General features: G+C 42.2%; 1 protein-coding gene and 1 long non-coding RNA gene across 4 annotated transcripts; one reads left to right on the forward strand and one right to left on the reverse strand.

The window, feature by feature from the left end:
- LOC110437381 lies at positions 1,111–4,005 on the reverse strand. Of its 2 annotated transcripts, XR_002455483.1 has the most exons (6): positions 3,801–4,005; positions 3,532–3,656; positions 1,952–2,874; positions 1,595–1,776; positions 1,406–1,485; positions 1,111–1,321 (listed from the first exon to the last, which is right to left on the reverse strand). It is a non-coding gene; the product is annotated as an uncharacterized LOC110437381 (long non-coding RNA). The 2 variants fall into 2 exon arrangements; XR_002455482.1 differs by having other exon boundaries at positions 1,406–1,776.
- On the forward strand, positions 6,605–11,236 carry LOC8057870. Of its 2 annotated transcripts, none has more exons than XM_021465839.1 (2): positions 6,605–6,845; positions 10,723–11,236. In XM_021465839.1, exons 1-2 carry the CDS (start codon positions 6,758–6,760, stop codon positions 10,914–10,916), a joined length of 282 nt encoding a protein of 93 aa, XP_021321514.1. In that variant the 5' UTR covers positions 6,605–6,757; the 3' UTR covers positions 10,917–11,236. The 2 variants fall into 2 exon arrangements, with proteins under 2 accessions (XP_021321514.1, XP_002444086.1); XM_002444041.2 differs by having other exon boundaries at positions 6,617–6,845; positions 10,696–11,236.

Below are 26,052 nucleotides of genomic sequence, written 5' to 3' on the forward strand. Positions count from 1 at the left end.
CCATGATTAGCCTTAAGTGCTACAGTAACCCACATGTACTAATGACAGATTAATTATACTTAATAGATTTGTCTTGCAGTTTCCTGACGAGCTATGTAATTTGTTTTTTTATTAGTTTCTAAAAACCCCTCCCGACATTCTTCCGACATATCCGATGTGACATGAAAAAATTTTCATCTCCAATCTAAACGGGCCCTTATGCAGGGGCAGGGCGCGTAGTGGGCTTTACCGTGGACGGTTTTAAAGGGGAGGCTGTTTTCAAAACCTGGCGTCGTGCATGCAGGGGTGCCGTGGGCGACCCCAGGCGGTTTCAAGGGGCGGGAGACGCGATCTCCAACACGGCAACCCCTGCGGAGAGATACGTGTGGGACCTAGGGCACCGCGCTGTACTGCACTCACGCCTCGCCATCGGTGGGGACACGTGACGAATAGATGCACAAGATCAGAATGACCAAGGATCTAATGGCGAGAAAATCGAATGCGTGAAGGCAGAAAACACTTGGGTGCCACATAGATTACCAGTTTTTTATAACATTACTAGGTAGCGTGCCCGTGCGTTGCTACGGGGTAACTAAACTTTTGTACTAAAAACACACGGATCGCACAATAAGATAATAATACTATAAATTAAATACCAATATTAAAGTGACATTTAATTCAAAAGGCAAAGTTCGTGAAATTAATATAGTCATAGAGAGTGTGGCATCACACTCACAAACTCTACTCTATAGACATTTTTGTGATACAGTTAAGATAATGTTTTATATCGGCTAGAAAAATCTCCGATATCCGTTTATTTTGTATACCAATAAATCTACGAATAGGTTTCGCTGCATCTCCATACTATCTTGTTGACAGGTTTGAGTATATATATAAATATTAGTCCCATACGGGTTGCATGTCTTGAAAAATCTCTCACAAAATCTTAAAAAAAATATATTACACTCATCATATAAATATGCCCCACGAAACGTAAAGCTAAACCCCTACCCTTCTCTCTCTCCTGACGCTAAAGACGATGCAGTGCACGGCTCGCGTGAAGAAATTGAGACGGCATGTATATGCACTATAATTGTAACACGTGGAGTAGCAATAGCAATAGTTTTCGTATTAAGACTACTCTAAATAAACCATATGTATTAACTAAAGCTCTGACTCCTCTTGCCGAATCAAAGGTTCAAATATACATGTAGGAACTCCTTGTTCATATGTTGCAGCTCAAAACTATCACCATACAAAAATAAATAAATAAAATAATTTATTTCTTACTAAAAATTGCACACCTCATATGAAAACAATGTTCAGTCATTGGGAAGGCTATCTGCGTAATACAAGGTGATTATAGAACAAGGTCAAAAGATAATAAGTAGTAATAACTGATGGACATGTATCTAATAATACTTACTAAAAAGGACGTGATGAACAATAGCTTTGTGGCATCCTGGCCGACTTGCAATGCACCATCATCATTAGCCATATCTAAAACTACCAATTGCAATTGGTATTGCAAGAAAGGGGTATAAAATTAGTGAATTCTTCGTGACAATATAAGAAATATAGACTCCTTAACTGGGGCATAAGAGCTTGCCGTTACTTTCAGCATATAGGGAATTTGGAACAAACTTCTCAACTGGCAATGCGAGCAAACAAGCGGGTTTCCAACAGACTTTGAACCTCATCATGGAAAAATGGGTGTTGTAGAGTCTAGAACCAAATGGCAGGCTGAAGCAGCATCACTGTGGGCTGGGGCTAGGGCTTCCAGGATGCCTCTGATCCCTGCATTGGTGTTGACTGCATTGATCAATTGTTGCCATGAATCCAGCAGCTGACAGAAGATGTTCTAAACAATGTAAGCATGCAAGGGCCAGGAACTACAACATGTTGGATTTCATTGAGACAAATATTTGCTAATGCTAAAATATCGTATTTTTGTTAGACAAGCAGTAGGTACCTGACCATGGAGTGGAATCAGTGTGACAAACCCAATGCAAGATGAACCAAAGGAGATAAACCTTGAAGCTGAATTATTCGATCATGGGGCAAACTCTCTAGCAGGAGCAAACGTACTGCAGAAAGCTCTTATAACAAATAACATATTCAGATATTGTGTTGTTTTCTTGTTCAGTGCACCAAAATTGTTCCTCAACCTATGTTGCTACTTCTTTTTGCCTTCTTCTAGTTGCACGGTCGACCTTCAACATTTACCTAGTGTCTACTTTTATCTGCAAATGGCATTGGCTATTTTCAGAGAATGGGCAGCTATGGGTTGATATTAACAAGACCTACCATACACTAAAGTACTCTCAGGTTTCTCCTGAACAAGAGGCTGTTGGATTGTATCACAACCAATAATTTGCAGATAAGTTTCAGCATCCTAGTTGGATTATACCACTATGTAGTTTTTGAAAAATATAGGAGGTCATATAGCAGAGGGACATCTTTTAAAAAGCACACCAGAGCCTAAAAAATCATTCAGAAAGATATACATGTAACACCAGAGGAAGGGGTCCGAAACAACTTACACCAAAAGATAGCTGCAAGTGCCAAAGTATAGTCAGCCATGCCACGTGGATTGATTCCTTGAATCTCAGCCCATCTAATAGGATTTGCAATATTCCTCTATACACCATTATTCTGTAGTAAACACTTAGGACAATTCTAATCACCTTCAGGCAAAAGATCCCACATTTTCAAATGAAATGCAGCTGGACAACCATCACAGCATAGCAAATTGCCATCCAAGCAATAAAGATGACACCCATCACTGTTTGCATCAATCATTTGATTTAATCAGAGCTTCTAGAGACAGAAGAATCTGATGTCGCCTTGTCCTTGGCAGATGATCCCCTCCATTTTCTTCTTAAACCAGTGCTTCTAAAGAATAGTTACAAATAGCATCAAAAGAAGAAAAGACATGATGTAAGTACAATCTTTTATATTGCCAGTCAAGGAACCAGCTATTGTACAAGCAATATTTGACATTCATAGCCATAGAAGAGAAGTTAAAACCTATATATAGAAATCGAGAAATCTTGAGTAAAGCAACAACATAAAACTCATGATTCCAATATCCATCTCTAGGAAGCCTAAAAAATGTTGCTTTCTTTTGCCAGTTCTCCAACCATCTTTGCAGAACAATTATCAACCAAATTTTCAGAACTAAGTAATTTACAACAAACTAAGGTCAGAAAGAAATTAAGAACACAATTAGAGGGATATCTAGGCATCAAAAGTTACTAAAGAAAGCCAAACGGTCTATTAAAGTGTACATAAGGTGGTCACACTAAATTGGAGCCGATGAATAAATGATGCAACCAACTCTTCACTCAATTGAACAGAATCTGAATAACTCAAGTAAAGCAGGCGGCGCATGGCTCATCATCCTGGATGCATTCAGTTTCAGGTTACCCATGCGGTTACCCATGCCAAGCCACATTTATAGAAAGTCCTCATAATCCAAATCACCTAAACACGAGACCATTCTTTGGTATGGCAGGACCTAAATGTTTTAGAGAAAATCAAGAAACTCACCATGCATATGGTGTTCCTTCTGCAGGAATTTTCATGTGGTGTTCCTTCTGTAGGAATTTTTGGTGTGTAGTAGTCGGTAGAGATGCCTCCGCCTTTTCTAATCCCCTTGAGTGAAACTAATTTAACTGAGAGCAACAAATTAATCGAATGACAATCTCACAAAGAAAAAGCCTCTCCTTACACAGAGATCATTGTCCAAGCAAATTGGTTTGTCGGTAACAAAAAGAACCATCCCAAGCATGAATTTGTCTCCAAACCTCGTCACTCACCACTGCAGGAAGAGGATGGGAGCAGCACAGCAGCAACGACAACAACCATTACAGCTGGAACCCTAGATAAGAACCAAATCAGTATGGTGAAAAGAGGGGAGGGGGACAGACAATCCCTGTTCTGTTGGAAATGAATGGTTTTCATACAGTTAATACAGCCATAGACTAATGCTCTCCAAAAACAATATTGTAGGAGTATTTTTTGGTACACAGCTTACATCCTGTTCTTTAGAGCAGAGAGAACAGACCACCTGTAGAATAGTTTTACTAAGTCCACAACCTTGATTCATGTGATTTCAGTGACAAAAAGGAATAATTACTGAAATTGTTATCTAGAAAATAGGCATGCTTTGTCCAAGGCCACTCAGATATTTCTTTAACAAACAGAACAAATAATATGATTCCATGAATCTATGTATTGAAACAAAGATGCATCAATATAAGTAAAGCAAAGGTGCATCAATCTAGCAACATTACTCAAGCCTTGAAGTGCATACAATTTAGCAAATATAGCGGTGCCGGCAGGATCTACCAACCAAATCTTAAATGCTTATAGCCAAAGCTATTTAGGGGAAGCAATGCGTGTGCTTGTATTTAACAAGAGGTGGAAAGCTACTCTTAGTAAGCTAGACATTACAGAGGCACTTTGAATCTATCAACCAATCCTGAACTTCACCATCTTCCATCTCAGATTTAATTGTTTGAATCTAAAAACATTAAAATGGAATATACTTAAATATAATACAATTTACACAAGAGAAAAATTGATTGTTGGCATACTGACAGTACCTATTTTTACTGAATTATTCCAGAAAGCTTGATTTGCATCTAACAAATTTATAATCGCTATTCCAACATGATAGACATGAACACATGACTAAGTCTGAAGCCTTGATTCCATCACACGACTGAACATAAATCAGTACATGTAGGAAAACAAATCCAAAAAGAAGAATGGTGCAGATCTAATCTCCACCTAAAAACATCACAAAACCTGGGGATTTGTACTCTTAGAATGAAGCATTGATTTTGGATCTGCCAATAATATAAAAAATCTGAACTCGAATAAATTAATGGATGGAAATATCAACTGTGGTTTCTCTCTTCATACTTGCTTTTGTGGATCGATGTAGCCTTGCTCGAGAAAGGAGCTTCAACATCACAAATCCAATGCCCAGGACGTAGTTCATGCATATCAGAAGCCCACACCATCCTTCGTGGATCCACTGTCGGCATGCCAAAGGGTGTCGCCGTCGCCACCAAGGTCACGATGGATGCACGTAGAGGGGGACCGTGGCGCTCGTAACAAATATTGTGCCTAGATACAACGGATCTGCCGCTGGGGACGCTGCCGCTGCTGATGAAGAGGAAGCCTGCCGCTGCTGATGAAGGGGGCGCCTAGATACTACGGATCTGCCGTCGAGGATGCTGCTGATGAAGGGGGCGCCACCGTTGTTGCCGCATATGTCGAGATGAAGAACGGGTGTGGCTGTTGATTAACTTAGGGAGGCGGTGGAATGGTCTACTCGGCGACCTATCTGCCGGATCGGAGATAGGCGAGGACGATGGCCTGTGCGAGGGGAGGCAGCGTGGGAGAGGAGGCGGCTGCGTGGGCGTGGGCATGTGCGTGATGGAGTTGTGATTGGACCGAGATTGCGGAGGAGATGGAGCGCGAGATGGTCCCACCTGCCGGCGCATGGCTTCTTTGACTCTCGGGATCGCAGGGGAGGTAGGCAGGACGAAACGTTTGTTGCACCAAAAAAAATGTCCACTTTTTAGTCTTTTTAGTTGTAGGAGATTACATGGTAGGTTTGAATACAAATATATAATGCTAAGTTTTACTTTGCTTGTTGGACAACTCTAGCTATTTTTAGATAAGGTTTATTTGGACAACGGCTAAATTGGTAAATTTTGGAATCTTTTTTTTTTCTTCTAAACTCTTCGAATCGATCTATGCTTACGGCTGTTATTATGTCTAGTGGTGCCACTACAATTAAATAAGAGAAAGAAACATATCCATTTGGGTAGAGAAATGGGACGAAAAAGAATATCCATCATGGATAGAGAAAGGAAACGAAAATTTTCATGGGAGGCAGCCACGTGTCGTACGACAGGAGCTACGTCGCCTTCCGGGTCGCGATGAGGAATGATGGGGTTGTGGTGCAATATTGCTCCAAACATGTGACCGAGCGTGACGTGTCAAGTTCCTGCTGCTATGTCACGTTGTCAGGTAGCCCCGATACGTGGCCACGGCTACACGTGGGCAGATAGATATTTTTCTTATAGTAGTAATTAGTAGGCTTATTCTTATATGAAAAAAAAAATGTTTACAGAGACTTGAGTTGTGTGATTTTTAAACTGCCAGATCACGTACTAGATGTGAGATTGCCGCACTAATTCACATTTTAAAATTTCAGATACGGATTAGACGTATCGAATATGTCAACGCTATATATAGACGGTGGAGTTTACCCAAAATAAATCCAGTACATAATTGCACAACCTTTTTTTTTCAAATTAAAATTAATGTGTCATCATCACAAAACTATCTCGCGGAACCAAATCTTCCTCGCGTTTCGATGCAGCCTCGCGGTAGAATAGAAACAGATATTTCGGGAGGAGGGTTCCCATTCCCACTGGGCAGGCCAGCGTGTACGAGTCGGCGCGGCGGCGGCCAGGCGCCAACCACGTGCACCTGGAAACCCGGCAGGACGCAAGGCCAGGCCAGTAGGCCACACAGCCCCCGCACCGGCCCAACCCAGCCCACACATCCCCGCCGACCGCAACGAAACCCACCGGATAAAGCCGCCCCCGCGTTACTGCGCTGGTGCCCTTGCTTGCCTCCTGCCGAACCGCGCCTCCTCCTCCACCAGTCCTCCTCGCAGACAGAGCACCGCGCCCGCGTCAGGAGAGAGGAGAGGAGAGGACTAGGAGGAGCCTGGAGGCCGTCGGCGCTGATGGTGGCGTGGTGGCGGAGGAAGGTGCTGCCCCGCGCGCGCCGCGCCTGGGCCGCCGTCGCCGCGCGGCTCCGCGCGCGTAAGCCTGGTCAGTTATCTTCTTCCCTTCTCCTCTAACCCGGTCGGTCGTTTCGTTTCGTTTCGTTGTGCTCCGTACGTGGAGGATCGTCGGACTGAGGCGATCGTCGTTTAGCTTTGGAGAATCGATGGAGAGATTGGGAGCGACGGTACATCTCGGCCTCCTGCCCGCCGTAGCAGTAGGTTGCTCGATTTTGTTATCCTTTCGATCGCGTTTGCCGATCGAACCCTGATCGTGTGTTTGCTCTGTTTCTGTTTGGGTGCTGATTCTAATTTCTATAATAAACCATGTTCTTCGTTTCATAGGAACAAGGGTTTCATCATCTCCAGAAATATACATGCATGCGCCTATAATTAGAGGACGCTCGTCTCTACGAATTTCCTTTTTAGTGATTCAGTTCTTACGACTCTGTTGCGGTTACACGCTTGGCTTACGACCGGCGATTCACCATCTGAAATGTGATTCACTAGGTACTAGGTTCGCCTTTTTTATTTTAACGCTGCGCTTACCGATGATTTATTACTATTTCTGAACTGAACTTCGCCCTTTGTTTTTTTTCCTCAATATTATAAAGTAAATGACCTGAACTCAAATTCGTTAACCCTCTGCTCTGGGAATCTCAGCAGTAGAACCCATTCGATGATATTCTCCTTGAAAATCGACCTAGCTGACATGTACAGGTCAATATCACGTTTGCAATTTGCACAATATTAAAACCAACCAAATGGGGTTAAAAACGTTTGATTCATCAGGGTGATCCCTTGAAGGGTACAGGAGGTCATAAGCCCGTAACAGTGGCCTGCAGAGCACTGGCGCTCGCAATTGCTGTGGAACAGAGGACGGCACGGCAATCGCTTGCATTGCATTGGATTCATCCCCCACTCCGCCCCCCGGATCTTGTTGCTGCACGAAATCTGAACGATCTCGACTTGAATGGCCGCCGCGCCGCGTGGCCTCAGCACGAGGCACGCAGGGCGTACCCTACCCACACACAGGCCATGATGGTGCCTTGACATAAAGCCCCAGCTGCCATTGACCTCTAGCGCCACAGACAGGTGGGCCATGGCCGCTTGAATGTTTGCCATCGGGCCACGTGCTGGCTTTAAATATCTTGTGCCTTGGATACGGCCTTGTTCAGTTCCGAAAAATTTTAAAAAATGGACACTGTAGCACTTTCGTTTGTATTTGACAAATATTATTCAATCATGGACTAACTAGACTCAAAAGATTCGTCTCGTCAATTTCGACCAAACTGTGCAATTAGTTTTTATTTTCGTCTATATTTAATACTACATGCATGCGTCTAAAGATTTGATGTGACGGAAAATATGAAAAATTTTGTAAAATTTTCTGAGAAGTAAACAAGGCCGTACTCCTACTGCCGATGGATATGGTGAGCTTCTACAGAAACCGCACCATATATAGGGCCACAGGAACTGTGCAAGCTTGGAAGGTTTACCATAATTATGTACAGCATCCATATCCTATCTCCAAGCTTGGAAGATTTACCATATTTTTGTACAGATTCATATCCTATCTCCAAGCTTGGAAGATTTACCATATCCTGTCCCGAGCGAGAGGTGAGAGATTCTATTCTAAGGCCTTGTTTACTTTCTAAAAATTTTTACAAAATTTCTCAGATTTCCTGTCACATCGAATCTTGCGTCACATGTATAAAGTATAGATAAAAGAAATAACTAATTACACAGTTTATGTATAATTTGCGAGATGAATCTTTTAAACCTAGTTAGTCTATAATTGGATAATATTTGTCAAATACAAACGAAAATGCTATAATGTTTGGTTTGTAAATTTTTTTGAACTAAACAAACCTTGTTTAGATCTATTTTTTTTTATTTTAACACTGTAGCACTTCCGTTTTTATTTGACGAAATATTGTTCAATCATGGAGTAACTAAGTTTAAAAGATTCGTCTCGCGATTTACAGATAAACTGTGCAATTAGTTTTTGTTTTCATTTATATTTAATACTTTATGCATGTGTCGTAAGATTTGATGTGACAAAGAATTTTGAAAAGTTTTTGATTTTTGGGTGAACTGAGGCCTTGTTTAGTTTACTCTGAAAATCAAAAAGTTTTCAAGATTCATCGTCACATCGAATCTTGTGGCACATGCATGAAACATTAAATATAAACGAAAACAAAAACTAATTAGACAGTTTAGCTGTAAATCACGAGACGAATATTTTGATCCTAGTTAGTCTATAATTGGATAATATTTGTCACACACAAACCAAAGTGGTACGATACCGAGTTTCGGAAGGCTACATCCTCGCGAGCCAACTGATGAGCCGCAGGGAAAAAAGCTGCGGATGGCGCTAGAGCATGATTACTCATGTGCAGGAAGTTTCTTAAAAGCTATGACTCGTACCAACCTTTTTATGACGCGTATATCCAAAAGTTTATAAAATCCTTGGTCATACATTAAATTTTTTGATGCATGTACAAAATATTAAATATAAATAAAATATAATTAATTGTATAGTTTATCTATAATTTGTAAGACAGATCTTTTAAGTCTAGCTAATACATAGTTGAATAATAATTATTAAATACAAACGAAGGTGCTACCGTGTCAAAATTCAAAAACTTTTTGATCTAAACAGGCACTCATTGTTGGACTGATGAGCTTTTGCATCTTCTTTATTGAAGATGGCAACTATTTTTTTGTCCCCAGCCGTCCATTGGATTGATTGTTTAATTTCTGGCGCTTTTTCTTCAGCTTTTTAAATAGGAACTAGGAAGCGCCTTTTCTTCAGTTTGGGATGGTTCTAATGTTCCTGTTCCATGATGTCATTTTATGATTTAGTCCTAGTCCTAGAGAAGTGTCACATTTACATGATAATAAAGTGAATAATTTCCTTTCTTCTCCCGAAAAGATGTCTTTACATACCACCTTCATTTTCCTTGTTTCTTTTTTTTCTCTCTAACTTGCTTTGTTAAGATAATTTGTTCTTTGATACTGTATATCTTTAATCAGTAGGGTCCGCTCCTCCTGTTTCATCATAAAAAAAGTTCATATCACCTTTCTTTGCCGATTTATGTTTTCTTTTGGTGTTACACTTCACATTGCAATGGGAATGAATGTAAACACTTCCTTGAATTAGTTAAACAAAGCTAAGCCTTATCTCCAATAACATTCTTTATTTAGTTTTTCAATCGGGCCCTGTTTTGTTTGTTAGGAAAAGCCTTCAAACAATTACGACAGTCCTCAAAGATGCACTGTATATACCAAACTAGCATAGTCATTTCTTAATCTTTTGGATTAAAAACCAACATTTTGACTAGATAACTTAGGCTGCAACTAATGGGGTATTTGGTTGGGGTTGTTAAAGTTTAATAGGTATTGTAGCATTTTCGTTTTATTTGACAATTAGTGTCTAATCATGGACTAATTAGACTCAAAATATTCGTCTCGCAAATTACTCTCTGGCTGTGTTTTTAGTTTCGTAAATAATATATATTTAATACTCTATGCATATGTCCAAAATTTAATGTGACAGACAATAACATTTACCAAAAAGAACCAAACAGGGCGGGGAGCACAATGGCAATGGCCCAAAGCAAAAGACACAAAGTACATGGGCTTCTTTGTCTTCACAACATTTGACGCTTTGGCCCATACAGTGAAGTCTGTCTGGGCTCAATAGTTACGAAGTATTATTTCCCCCATATATCGTACCAACCCTTCCACCCACCGTTGTTAATTAAGTTTTCTTATATGTATGATGACATGCTATTATGCTGAGATTTTAAGGGAATGCTTGGATAATTCCTTTTCACTGTCCTGGCATCTGGTTAGGCAGGAGTTTTATTTTAAAATCACAATTCATCTGACAGGATTTCACCTGGACACCATGAGATCAGGCAGTGGTGGTATTCTGAAGCTCCACGAGGACGTGCAGACTTGCGGCTACAAGGACGTCCAGGTCATGTTCGACATGTTGACATCGGAACTCGAGGCTGCTGCTCAAGCCCAGAAGGCACCGCCGTCGCCGCCCCGCAAACAGGCGCTACCGCCTGCGTGGCCCGGCCGGTCCACGATCGCCGCTGCGCAGTAGATCCTGGCAAACAGTGTTATTACAGAGACGTCCGCCCCCTGCCCTTCTTCCGTCGTTGGAAAGAGCGAAAAAATTGCAGCAAGAACAATAAGATGAGTAAGCGCGAGAGATACAGAGAGGCTCCCAAACATCATGTTTTGAGGTGTGTAGATAGAAGGGATGATATTAACCAGTGCTGAACACTCTTTTTTTCGCCAATTGGAAGAAGAGGGAGCAAGAGGGGTTACTTTCAATCCCAAGGTGTATGTTTATTTTGTTTCAATTCAACATGCTGGATGATGGTTTCTGGTTTATGGAGCTCGATGTTTGCTTTTGTTACATATATACAGGGCCAACTGAACAAACCGGTTGTTCAACTGGCCATTACACCGTTTTCAGTTTGGCGTTTTGGAGAACTTCCAGAAATTCTTGCGAATTTTTCAAAGCATTGCAGAAGATAACTAGATGGTTTCTAGAGCTTGATGCCAAATTTTCGAAGATATATCGCTAACCAATTTCATCACTATAATTCCGGATTTTTGGAAACTGTCATCTGTAATTTCTGGAAACATTAATATTACAAAGCGTGGAAATTCAACAAAAACTTGTACCTCAAAGTATAGTTAGGAAAAGAAGAGTTTTGAAATATCACAACCTAGACATCGATAATATTATTGGAAGTCAAAATTTGTGTCAGTTGAGTGTTTTTTTGTTTTGTTTGAAAATCTATTCACTTTAATTTGAATCTCCGACTAAGCACGGCTGCATATACAGTATGTTAGTGGTAGTCAATGCACTTGATGGCTGTGAGATGCTTGTGCAGGATGCGTCAGTCGTGTGTTCTATTTTCGCTGGTATGAAAAGTTATGGCTGAAAATACTATTCGCTGATTTATCGTTGCACAAAAATACTGCAGACTGGCAGAAAAAATACAGTTTATAAGACAAGTGAACGACATTGTCTATATGACATATTATTATTGACACTAGAGTTGCTAAGATGACCCCTCCGTCCCATAATAATTGCACTGATGAAGACACAACATAACACAAATATCTTGTTGAAAAAAAACTTAACACAAGTGGCAAATTACCAAAATACTCCTAACAAAAAGTTAATAACATTCAGCATAGTAAAGAGCACTCCAAGAGTTTCGGTAAAACCTTCCATAAATTTTGTTTTAGCGTTTTTCTGGAAAAAATTGGCTCCAATAGTCTCGGTAACACGATCGCCAAAAGGCCGAGTATGCTATCCCATCTTTGTCACTCGTAGATTTGGATATCAAGGATCGCTCATCATCTATGTTTTTATGGTATTTGACCGTCCGGCAGCAGCATGCAGGCCCACAATCTTCTCATACAGGACACTGGTCTCACGTCATATTATCTCAAATTTAAAATAGAGAGCTTAATTTAGACACACATATGTTTTGATGGTTTATAAAGATTTAAAGAGCCAATTTAGAGATCCAAATTTACATAAGCTCTTGAAGTTGCTCTAACGGCGTCAGCTTGCCAATGCACAGCAGTGGCCAAAAAATTTCAAAGAACAAAAATAAAACAACAAATCAATAGCACAACACGTGGCTATGGCCATGAATTAGCGAAGGCAATAAACAAAGCTTTTTTTTTGGTGAGAGAGCTTATAGAATGTTCTAAGGGCTTCTCCAGTAGCCTAAAAGAAGCGACTCGTTGCGCTGTTCGCACTGTTGTCTTGATCGTCGGTCTCCCCATCGAGCACTGGCTCATCATTGCTAACATTGAGGACCAGATCTCCTCGTCGGGGAGGAAAAAACTGGGAAGTGAGAGAAACCCGGAGGGTATGGGGGGAGATCCATATCGTAGTCCTCGTCCTCGGGGTGTAGAACCTCGGTAGGGACGGAGCCCGTGCTAGAGTGTGTGCTGACGGTATTATTCTCCGGCAGAGTACGGACGGAGACCATGTTGACGAAGTGGCGTGCTGGTTGCACGTGTTGACTCGGTGTCGAATCTACTGGCTCAGAGTTCGCGAATAGTCGTCGGGTATGACGCGAAGCCAGGTTGGCTGCGTTGTGTAAGCCGTGAGGGAAAAGCGAAAGGCGCCTGCTCTGGGAGGTTGTCTTGATCTAAACGGTCCGTCCTTCCGGGGTAGCCGTGATCGTTAGGGCCGTTCCCAACCGTTCGTGCGTAGTGACACGAGTTGACCGAGTAGATCCATGGCAATCAGGTGGCGTCGTCCTGGTGGCCTAGCCCAAGATCGAGTTTACCAAATTGAAGGCCTCAAAAAGCTTGTGATCGGTGCGATCAACGGCCTCGAGCAGGTCAGAGTTGTCGATCCGCTTCCCATTGTAGCGAGGAAGCAGAGGGCGTGTTGTCGGTGTGTTCGGCGACGTTGTTGGAGTTGTCAGAGTGGTCGGCGACGTTGTCGGAGCAGGGGTGATCGTGGTTGACTTGATCGCCCCACCGCCATCGTCGCCGCAGATTGGATCTGGTTTTCTTCCAAAGCCATGGCCATAATGCCACCGGCGCGAGTCGTCCAGGTGATCTGGTTGACGGTGAACATGAGGCCTTCTGCCACGGCAGCGGAAGCGGGGATGATGACCATCTTATTCGTCTGGAGAGCTGTACGCACACCCCCTACCTGGCGCCCCACTGTCGACGAAAGCTGGTCGACAGTCTACCTTGGGGTATAACCACGGTAGTAGATTATCGGTAGACAGGTGCGCAAGCTACGAACTTGATGGTGACGCAAGACATATACAAGGTTTTTATCCAGGTTTGGCTGCCGTGTGGGCATAATACCTACGTCCTGCGTCTGTTTGTATTGATCTAAGATGTGTTGAATTGAACTAAGGGGTCCCTTGCCTCTCCTTATATATATTCTAGAGGGCAGGGTTACAAATCTAGAAACTAATCCTAGTCGATTACAATTGCTATAGATACGATATCAATTCCTATTCTAACCGACTAGAATCCTGCTTGATCTCCAAGTCTTGTTTCCTTGCGTGAAACTCCAAGTAGTTAGATCAAGCCTCAAGCAGTCTCGTAATGTGCCAAATCTCCTGGCCCAAGTCTAGCCGTAAGGGTATAGGGGTTTATACCCTCACAGTGATGGAGGTGGGTGTGGGTATCATAGGGAGCAGCGTCGCTTGACTGGGAAACAGAGATGTTGAAGGGTGGATGGTGGTGGCTAGATGATGGGTGGATTTAGGTTTTGTGGCACCTTATATATGTGGTCTGTTATTAGGTCTTGGGCTGGATATTCGATGCTGATAATGACGTTCTCTAAATCTATCACTGAGAATCCGTCATAGATTAAAACATTTCTTGTGATTGGATGCCGCTAGGGTTCGGTGTCGGACGCCAAGCCTCGCACTGAACACTATGCAGGGAGGTCTAAGTTTGCTCCAAGGGTTGTCGGACATGTCTGATGAGTAAGCATTGGACGTTGGCCAGAGTCCGACGTGCCCTCTAACGGTCAACTGCTTCAGCATAGGATTTGAACACGTTGGATGACCCCGATAGGTGCTGAGTTGGAGGGTAACGATTAGATTTGAGGGCTTGCTTATACATACAACTCCTACTCATCCAAAGAACCTCTCTTGCCCATTTGTTCAGCTGAAGCAACCATTTGAGAGAAAGGGAGTGCAAGAGCCTAGTGAGGTGTTTGTGATTTGATAATCCAAGATTAAGGACCTCATTAGTGCATACGGAGTAGCAAGTGTGCATTTATCTTTCTCATTAGGCTTGTTATGGTTAAGTGAGAGTTTGTGTTTGTTACTCTTGGTGATCTCCATCACATAGACGACTTTGTGGTGATTGGGAGCTTGATGATAATCTGGCGGAGCTTGTGGATGACCCAACTCATCTTATGAGCGATTTTGGGCGATTCGCTGCGTTAGAGCGATGAAGAATCAATCCGTAGAGAGCACTTGATCCTTGCGTGGATCAAGGGGGAGCTACACCCTTGTGCGTGTGCTCTAACGAGGACTAGTGGGTGGCGACTGTCTGATACCTCGGAAAAACATCGCGGTGTTCCTATCCTCTTTACTTTGAACATTTACTTTCAAGCATTTCAATTCTTGTCTTTACATTCCTAGAATTGTTGTGCTAGTATAGGATTGAAACCTAGGGTGCAAAACTTTTATCCTGGTAGAATTATTAGGAAACACACTTTAGGCATTGAGGGGTGAAATGGGCTAATAGGTTTTAATTATTGCATTAATTTTTTGAATTAGCCCAATTGACTCTCCTCTTGGACATTTTGATCCTTTCAAGGTCCAAACAGTCTTTTATAAAACTTAGTTATGTAATTGTTTAGGTTTGTATCCCCAACAATAATTTCCTCATCCCCAACAACGATTTCCTCATCTTGTTCTAGGTGTATAATTTTTGTTCTCCCGTATTTTCCATGAGCCACTAGGTGAAAGTATCTGGTGTTGTCATCCTCTTGCAATAACTTTGATGTTTTTGATCGTTGGATCCAATAAATCTCGTCTTCTCTCAACAACTTAATTAATGGTTTTTTGAGATGTAGTTTAAGATCTACCTCCTGAGGAGACAACAAGCTAATCTCAGCCCTTCTATCCAACTCATCTATCTCAGCTAACAAGATAGATTTAAGCTACTTACTTTGGGAGGATAAATTTCTAGACCATCCTTTAAGAAACTGTCTTACCTTTCTAATTTTGTTTTGCCATCTCTTCGAAGGAGACCTACCCCTAATTTCAGATTCACAAACCCCTTTAGCCAGATCATTAAAACTATCTCTAGTCAACTAAGCTAATTCGAATTTAAAATTCCTAACATTTTTCTCTATGAGATGGTTTCCCATATCTAGCAAAAGTGCTTGAACAGAAGCTAGTGGGATTTTTTGTTTCCAATCTGCTGTTACTAAAATCTGATGTAACTTTTCATAAGTCGGCACCTTTGCATAATTTGCCCAAGTGTATCTCCTCCCTGTCAACACCAACAACTTGGTATTTCAACATGCTATCCTACCAAATTTGCTAAAAGCATAAAAATCCTCCTCCAACAATTTCTTATCTCAACTTGCTAAATTTTCCAAGTTGCTATCCAGAGGTTTCTACTGCCGAGATTTGTCAAGTTGCTATCCCAAATTGCTATCCCGAGCACAACTTGTTGGAGACACATATTCTTTTACTAAGTGAGCGGGTCCCATCTGTCATCCTCTATTTTTACCAAGTGAGAATAGCAACTTATTGGAGACACATCCTTTTTTCTTTTGCTAAACAAATTAGCAACTTGCTATAACTCAATATTTGACAAGTGAATTTTACCAAGTTGTTGGAGATGCTCTTAAATTCAAAGTCTCAATAATAACATTAAATAAAAGAGGTTATTTGTCATTGTACCTTGAATTTTTTTTTTCAGATGAATTCTTAATAATATTGAAATCTTCCCTAACTATAAAAGGGAAGATCCCCACAGCTAGTAGAGGCTAATCTTTTACGAAACTTCATAGCCGTTCCAACATGTGTAAGATCATAAAAAACAAAGTTTGCATCTAGGAGATATGGCCGAAACACTGAAAAGGCCGCTGAAAATGGAAACAGAATGATCTGGTGCTCATGCACACTTTTAACGAGCATATTGCCATGTCTAATTGAACAACCTGTTGTCTGATTATTCTGGTAATGTCACCATCAATTCTGATTTCGTCATCACCCTCTAACTGATGTGAGCATCCGCACATCTTCAAAATAGTGGATTTGCATATTACAAAACACGGGGAAAAAACTATGCGAAGTCCAAATGGAAGCAAGAGAAGCATCTCAGAAACGGCCATAACTAAATTCTTGTTGACCGGAATTTAGCAATCCTAGTTTGAATGAAGAGCATTTGTATGCAACAACCTAATATGCTGGATTGATATATTAAGGTCACTTGTCGTTGTTGACTTTGGGTGGCCCTCCACTATTTGACGGAGTAATAAACATGTCATGGATCACATTGACTCCACGTTTAGAGTCTAGACCCAAAAAGGGATAAAAATGTCATATTATATTTCAAGTAATTGTGTCGGCGTCTAGACTCGTGGTCTAGGCACTAACGAGTGTAAGTCTGCGTGACTACCCAAGCTTGGATGGTGATGCAAGTGAGACACAGAGGGTTTATACTGGTTCGGGCCAAGAATGCCCTACATCCAGTGTGATTGGGGGTTCTGTATAACCTTGCACCCAAAGGTGCTTGTAGTAGGGGGTACAAGCAGGTTGCGAGAGAGGGCTAAGTCCTAGGTCTCGGCTTAGTGGTGGACAGAGTGCTGATCGCTGCTCTGTGAAGGAGTGTGGTGGTCGTGTGTGTGAACCTTCTGAACCTGTCCTTAGTTGTGAGCCCTGGCTCCCCTTTTATAGCCTCAAGGGAAGACAGATATTTACATGAGTAGATTTCTTCTGTTGAATGGTGAAGCCACAGTCCCGACCCTGTTGAAGCTGGTCCATCTCGTCCTTGAGGGATTGTTGACAGCATGGCTGCTCCTGTAGAGGGTTACCGAGCCCTGTAAGAGTCAGGGGGGTCGGATCGGTGATACTGCTGATCGTCCTGTTAATAGTGGGAGAAGACAGCAGACAGTGACGCTGGTTGACCTTCCCCATCCCCTTTTTTACTGTGAGGCAGTACGCCACAGTGAAAGAGGTAAGATTGCATAGTGAAAGAGGTAAGGCCACAGTGACCAGGTGTTGGGTATTTTAAACGCAAACAGAAAAATCCGCAAGCGCACGGATACCGATGTAGCTTTCATCCGGGAATATTCCAGAGTATCGATTTTCCACAGAGAACGTGAGTGTACTAATTAAGATCCAAGATCGCCCAAGGATAACTATATAATTATTTTTGGTGGGAAGAGAGGAAGTTTCCTGAGAGTTCTCTAGTTGATCTAAGAATCAAGAATTACTTCAAGATTATCTATTTCGGGACATCGGAACACTAACCACAGAAAGAGATGAGAAGGGAGTTAGGAAGCTCCGACTACGGTCCTACAAACACCGATCCGAACGTGGTGGAATACGTCGACCGTTAGGGCTGTCACTACCCTAAGGCTACCACAACAATCCGCAGGATTGGGTGCAATTCCAGGTAATTGCAAGACTAAACACCACGTCTAATCTATTAATTACTACTCTAATGTTTCAAAGATTAGAGCACTTGATGCAAGCGGGAATCCAATAAATAACTTGAATGTAAATAAAAGTAATTAGAGAACTCAGGAGTTATGAGTTGAAGAACCTGGAGAACGATGAAGAACGAACCAGATGCTGCAAAAGTACAATGTTGAGGAAGATCCGACAGATCCGGCTCCTCCTCCGCTCTCCTCTTCTCTCTCCCTATTTTCTAGATTACAACTAGAACTAACTAGAACTAGAACTAGATGAACTAGAACTAGAACTAGATGAACTAGAACTAGATCTAGATGAACTAGAGGTAGAACTAGAAGAACTAGAGGAATCCTCTCTACTTGATGAAGAATTGAAACCCTAGCTTTGATTCTGTAGAAGAGGTATGATCTCCAGGGGACAGGGGGGTCTGGTTTTATAGTCCCTTCAAGTGAATCTGGGTCGTCGGATCAAACCGACATTGATCGTGTGGTTTTCCTTGAAGTATTAGGTCGGTGGAGCATGATCCCCGAGTTGTACCCTGATTGGGCAGAACAGGTGGGCGGGCGCCCTCAGGACTAGGGCGGGCGCCCTGTCCCTGAGGCCTCTCGTCTTCCGCTTTGTTCCCGTGGCTTCTGGAGTCTTCTAGATGATAGAAAATTGCGCGGCACGTTAATATCTCTATGTAAACCCGACGTGTGGGCCTTTCTTCCATATTTCCTGATAACCCCCTGCAGAAATAGACAAACACCAAAACTTGTGGAATTCTGTCAGATAAAACCCTAAGTCTAGGTGTTGGTTGCATTTGGATCCTTTTCTATGATTAATTGATGGTTAAATATGAGCATTAAGGACCGTCAACAAGCTCCCCCAAGCTTAACCTTTGCTCGTCCCTGAGCAAAGATGAACTCAAGAGTTTCTGCAGTGGTTTCATGCCTTAAAGATACACATGCGTTTAAACAAGATCTTATATCTGGTTAGAGTAAACTGTTAAGACTTAAAACTTACTCATTTACCTTTCACCATGGGACTTGTAACCGTCACTTCTGTCTTGAGTAGTTAAAAGATAGAACAGTCTAGTCAAGCACCATGTCTCTTGTTCTTCGATTAACTATAGCTCTGGAGTTTTTGCAGATTTTCAAATAAAACACAGAGATTCCTTGTATGACTCTCTCTAGTCTCTCTTTTGTGGTATTTCTGGATCCTTACCAAGGCAGTATGGTATACGCCTTCTCTCAAAATCTGTAGTATTTATGGTATGAAGCATAGTTGCATTGCCTTCTCTCTCACCCTACTCTAATAAGGCTTTAATATCTGGAGCTCATAGGTGGGAGATAAAGTATACATACTTACAAGACATGTATTGTATAGTCAAACCATGGATCCAGAAGAACAAGTCAATAAGTCAAATCAAGATGTGCATGTGTGGCGAATGAATGGTGTAAGGTGATGATGGTGATAACAATGGTGAATGTCTAATTCTACTTTTGCTCTTTTGAGGGGATACATACCTTTCTTGCTCTTTTGAAACTTTTTGAGGAGAATGAGATGCTCTATATTTTCTTTTTCTTTTCTCTCAGGTGGGTATCTTGTACCCCTAATTCTACTGTCGGACACTTGTCCATTTTTACCTCTCGTCTCACTTTTTTCTTTTTTTTTCTTCGAGGTTCCGGGCACTTGCCCCTTTTTATTTCCTCGTATTCTTTATTTTTTTCTTTTTTTTAGAGCACTCATCCTCCTAGAATAATGTGGCAAGTGGTAGTAACCAAGATAACTCGAGCATGTATTTCACAGGGAATAACAGGGATAGGAAAATATTTTTGGCTATTCTCTCCCGGATTAGGAGTAGAATAATTTTGGGTGAATCTGGAGATGGAAATGAGTGGGTATATGTGGATGGTACTTCCGGAGTAGAAGTAGCATGTATGAGTGAACGTGCAAGTGAATCTTGATTTTAACCACATGACAAGCTCCTAAGGGTCTACACAGCTTGACCACACTCAATGCTCATAAGCAGTAAAAAGTAAATGTGTGGCTCAAAGTCTAGCAAGCATGTATATATGGCTGTGGTAGGAATTTAAACTCTCATCATAAAGGAACTCATCATGCAACATTTTAAAGATTTTCAAAGATAAAATTTTCCAGAATTCTAGCATCTCTAGGAACAGATAAACAGTAGCTCAACCTTCCCATATCGTATCCGTTAACGACTTAGACTTTAGATGAAGTACTCTTCCCACAAGTTCAGGTTTAGAGCAAATCTTAATTAATAACAGTCATGTCTAAACTTGAGAGAGATTTCAATTTTGAGAACTAGTCATGGCAGAGCAACTATTCATCATTTCCATGTGAGAGCTTATCACGAGGGTTTATTGCAAACTTTGTTTATTTATTTAGCAAACTAAGCAAAGATATATATATGTAAGCACAAAATCATTATTTGGGTTTTTATGATTATGCATCTTTTTATTATTAGAGTAAAGTATAAACATGAGTAGAATACTTAGCTGGATAAATGGGGGTGCTCTCCCCCAAGCTGGATTTTGACGTAATTTCTTCTGATGTAACTAGCAGGTGGCGGAGGTGTATTTGAATGTCGGCAGCACCCTGACAGCGATTAGGATGTCCTCCGTCTGCTAGTCTTCTTGAATTCTGTGGAGCTCAAATAGACAACAAAGCTTTGTGGAACTAGTTAAGTGTTAGCATAAATATCTAGCCTTTATCATGTTGAGCCTCCTTATAAATGTTACACTCTTTAGTAGGATCACAATCTTATTTTTATAATTTTATTTTTATAGGACAGAAATATATTTATTTTATTTTTATGCCACCACAGTGAATGTACTTATGGGTTTTATGCCATGAGCATACTCACATGGGGCTTACTATTTTTAACATTTTTATTTTCTTTTCAAGATGATATGAACCTGATTAACTAAGCAAACTATTTTAAATAATTGAAAGGAAAAAGATAACTACCAAGTTTACCTCTTGGCAAGGCGTTCGGTGTTTTTAAGTCCTCCGAACGAGACTTTCTGTTTTCTCGGTCGTCTTGGGATTCATAGGATGGCGTAGTCGGTGGTTCCGGCGGTGCCTGCTCTTGATATATAACTATCTTCTCTCTACACACCTGACTCGGTGCTACGGTCTCCTCAGGACAGTTCTGTTCAAGCTGTATGTCTTCAGACCTTACTACTTCTCCTTCGTAGTCTGCCCATCCGTCTTTGATGATTTGCCTCCTCTGGTTGCGGTTGCGCTGTCTCCTTCTTGTCCCGACCTGCTTAGAGTCTTCAACTATATAGTTAGGGTCAAAAATAGCGGCATACCTTCTCAGAGGGGAAGTGCATGTGGACTTCCAATGTAGATGATTGCCTTAACGGTGCTGAGGAATGGTCGTCTATGGATGATGGGTGAATCGTACTCGTCTTCAACCTTTCGGAATGTCTGATCTCCCATCTGGAGCTGAATGTATGTAGGTTTTAGTGGCATGGTTCCGAACAGGAGTTGATAGGTGACTGCGACCATTATGTTGACGCCTGACCCGGTGTCGCAAAGCATCTTCTGGAAGTTGTATCCATTAATGGAGCACTGGATGCTTGGCATGCCTGGGTCGTCCTTTTTGGTTAGGAACGGTGACTTAAATAGATGATCTTGTCCTCCTTGAACTGCAGTGACCATCTTAGCTGACTCGGTCCACACTTGCTTGTTCCTGTTCCTCCTGTTGGTCCTCTTCCTTGGTTCATGTCGAGAATGCTCTGAGATTTGTGTAGTCTTGTTCTTGAAGGAAAACGTCTCCTTCCTCCCCTTGATGTAGAAACTGATCCTGGCAGCACTAGCGTAGATGGTAGCTCCCGAGGTGTTCAGGAATGGCCTCCCTAGGATGATGGGTGCCCTCTCATCAGTATCAGTCTCTATCACCACGAAGTCTGCTGGAGCGTATAAGGTACCAACTCAGACGTAGAGGTTCTTCAATATTCCCTTTGGGAAACTTAGTGTCTGATCTGCAAGCTGCAAACACATGGTTGTTTCTGATAAAGGATGTGTAAAGAATTTTTCATAGAGTACCCTGGGCATAATGTTGACGCTGGAGCCAAAGTCGCAGAGTGCTTCTAGAAAGTCCACCATGCCGATGGAGATCGGGATGACGGGGCGTCCTGGATTGTCTCTCTTGACCGGCAGAAGGTCAGTAATTACTTCCACGGGTTACTCCAGTAGTTATGTCCTCAAGCATCTCAGGGCAGTGATTGCCTGAGTGTCCAGTCTCTCCAGTGTGTTTGTGCTCGTAGATCTAGGTTCTTCACTTGGTGGAGTCTGGGAGTTGTAAAACTCCTTCATATGCTGCTCGAAGTGTATCTGCTCATAAAGACAAGGCAGAGATCAAGTGCATGGGCTCTGTTGGTGGAAAACACCAACAGAACCAAAAGTGTATTTATTCTTCTATATCCTTAAGCATAGTGAGCAAGGCAAAGTTGATGGATAATAAGATCATGAGTGTAGCATTTAAAACATTTGTCAGATCAGATCGCTCAACCTAATGGAAAGATAATCTATCTATATTTATGTTTTTTTTATATATATCTTCCAAAGATTGAGTGTGCACATTTTAGTTCATATGATTAGGAGTGTGGGATCACAAAGGTGGAAGGATTAAACATGTTGAATCGATTGGATTGGTTAATCTAGAGTTGTAGATCATACATGTTTGTCTCTTTTATTCATGTGAACGCCAGAAATAAGGAGAAGCTTATAACAGTGATAGTCACATACCTTAAGATGTTACCTTACTTGAAGAGTGATGGTACAGTATCACCTTGTGGAAGCTTTCCTTTCTTAGCGGTTGTGCATCGTGTTTGTGGCACCCTCCATGGATCATCTCTTGTGAGCTATGCCTTCCTCGTGCAAATTGTTAAACTTCATGTGTCTCTCTCTTTGTCTCCAATGTGAGTTTATCTCAGGACTTCCCAGGTCGATATTGAAAGTTTTCCTGCAGGGGTTAGTCCAACAAAATATCCAATATCTACTATAGCATACTATCAGCTCAAAGATCAACCTAGACACCATGTCTAATTTGATTTAGGAGGGAATTTTAACCTAAGCATCATGCTTAATTTAAAATCCCTTGGAAGTAAGATCAACATTCCTAACTAAGCACCATGCTTAATTAAGAGATAAATGAAACTACTCCAAACCTAAACATATACTAAAGCAAATAAAGGTAGCATGAGAGCATTTATAGAGATCTACTCAAGTAGAGATGAAGTAGTGTGATTAGTATTTAACAAATTGAGCATGTTTCAAAGGTAGGGACAACCAACATAGCAACATGGCGAATGATGATTTTATGTAAAGTATTCCCCCAAGCTTGAATTTTGCAAAATTCAAGTTTGGATGAATTTAATTCAATGTTGTATGATGATTGGTTGGACATACCTTGTGCTTGTCATTCATCCGATCTTCTTGCTCCAACCCTGGAAAGGTTAGTGACAAGAGTACCCGAAGGAATATTTTTACAATTATCCTTATATGCTCAACACACAAGGTAATGTTGCAAATAATTAAAAGCTCATGTTACAATCTGATCAGGACACTAAGCTTGTCCTTTGGGAAACCATCAATTTATGTCGGCGAAGTGGTTTCCCCTCCAACGCTGACCTATATCAAGATCAACTCAACGAGATCTGCAAAATTTATTATAGACATATGCATCGACAACCGCCCTTTTAAAGTTTTTATAAATAGAAAGGAAGTGGGGGTTGGAGATCTCGAATGTGGTGATGTTGGAGGGACCAATGGATTGTGAAGATGTTGCATATGAGCATGGAGTAAATGAAGTGGCTATGAAATAAATTCCATGCTCATTAATGCTTAGAGTGAAATCCATGTGGTGTGGTGAGAATGGTAAGGTGAGTGTGGTATAAAAGGAACAGAAAAAGGATACACGGACGACTTGGTTCGAAACTAGCACAGCTACCGTTCCCCGGCAACGGCGCCAGAAAGCTTGTTGGGTATTTTAAACGCAAACAGAAAAATCCGCAAGCGCACGGATACCGATGTAGCTTTCACCCGGGAATATTCCAGAGTATCGATTTTCCACAGAGAACGTGAGTGTACTAATTAAGATCCAAGATCGCCCAAGGATAACTATATAATTATTTTTGGTGGGAAGAGAGGAAGTTTCCTGAGAGTTCTCTAGTTGATCTAAGAATCAAGAATTACTTCAAGATTATCTATTTCGGGAGATCGGAACACTAACCACAGAAAGAGATGAGAAGGGAGTTAGGAAGCTCCGACTACGGTCCTACAAACACCGATCCGAACGTGGTGGAATACGTCGACCGTTAGGGCTGTCACTACCCTAAGGCTACCACAACAATCCGCAGGATTGGGTGCAATTCCAGGTAATTGCAAGACTAAACACCACGTCTAATCTATTAATTACTACTCTAATGTTTCAAAGATTAGAGCACTTGTTGCAAGCGGGAATCCAATAAATAACTTGAATGTAAATAAAAGTAATTAGAGAACTCAGGAGTTATGAGTTGAAGAACCTGGAGAACGATGAAGAACGAACCAGATGCTGCAAAAGTACAATGTTGAGGAAGATCCGACAGATCCGGCTCCTCCTCCGCTCTCCTCTTCTCTCTCCCTATTTTCTAGATTACAACTAGAACTAACTAGAACTAGAACTAGAGGAACTAGAACTAGAACTAGATGAACTAGAACTAGATCTAGATGAACTAGAGGTAGAACTAGAAGAACTAGAGGGATCCTCTCTACCTGGATGAAGAATTGAAACCCTAGCTTTGATTTTGTAGAAGAGGTATGATCTCCAGGGGCCAGGGGGGGTCTGGTTTTATAGTCCCTTCAAGTGAATCTGGGTCGTCGGATCAAACCGACATTGATCGTGTGGTTTTCCTTGAAGTATTAGGTCGGTGGAGCATGATCCCCGAGTTGTACCCTGATTGGGCAGAACAGGTGGGCGGGCGCCCTCAGGACTAGGGCGGGCGCCCTGTCCCTGAGGCCTCTCGTCTTCCGCTTTGTTCCCGTGGCTTCTGGAGTCTTCTAGATGATAGAAAATTGCGCGGCACGTTAATATCTCTAAGTAAACCCGACGTGTGGGCCTTTCTTCCATATTTCCTGATAACCCCCTGCAGAAATAGACAAACACCAAAACTTGTGGAATTCTGTCAGATAAAACCCTAAGTCTAGGTGTTGGTTGCATTTGGATCCTTTTCTATGATTAATTGATGGTTAACTATGAGCATTAAGGACCGTCAACACCAGGGTGGTTGGAACAGTCGGCACCCTGCCCTGCTGCGGTATGGGAGTCATCGCGCTTGTCACTTCGTGGGTACGGGCACCGTATGGTGGAAGTCTTGTTGACCTGGTGGAGCGGGGTCCGGCGCCTGAGCCCAGGAGGGATCGGGTGAGACGGAACTTGCGTCCGAGACCCTGAGGGGTCGGGCGAGTCGGAACTTGCGTCCGAGGCCCTGAGGGGTCGGGCGAGTCGGAACTTACGTCCGAGGCCCTAAGGGGTCAAATGAGCTGGGGACCGTGCCCCGGTGATTCTGGTTAATATGCTCTGTTTTTTGCGTTTTTTATTATTCTGATTTGGGTATCCCTTTTTATGGTACCCAACAGTAGCCCCCGAGCCTCTGAAGGGGTGAGGTCACCTCTTCAGAGGTTCTTTTTCCAAGGGACTAATGTTGACTGAGAGCTTTTTTACTTTTTTCCGGAGGGTGCGCGCGAGCGCACCCGCCGGGTGTAGCCCCCGAGCCTTTTGGAGGAATGGTGTTATTCCTTCAAAGGCTTTTACCCCTGATAGTTAAAGTTTGGAGTATTTTGAGGGGTAGGTTGCGTGTTCTTTGCACGTAGTGCCTGTTCCCATGGTGCGAGGGAGCCCCCGAGTCCTTTCCCCACAAGGGTCGATCAGGTTCTTTCTCGTCTTGTAATTACGTCCCTCATTCTTCCTTTCGCTCGGAGGAGGGGTGGGTCGTGCCATACTACCCTCGATGGGCGAGTGACGACGCTTCCCGAGAGCTGCAGGCGGGTAGATCCAAGTGGATG

This window comes from Sorghum bicolor, chromosome 7, assembly GCF_000003195.3.
Source record: "Sorghum bicolor cultivar BTx623 chromosome 7, Sorghum_bicolor_NCBIv3, whole genome shotgun sequence".
NCBI lineage: Eukaryota > Viridiplantae > Streptophyta > Magnoliopsida > Poales > Poaceae > Sorghum > Sorghum bicolor.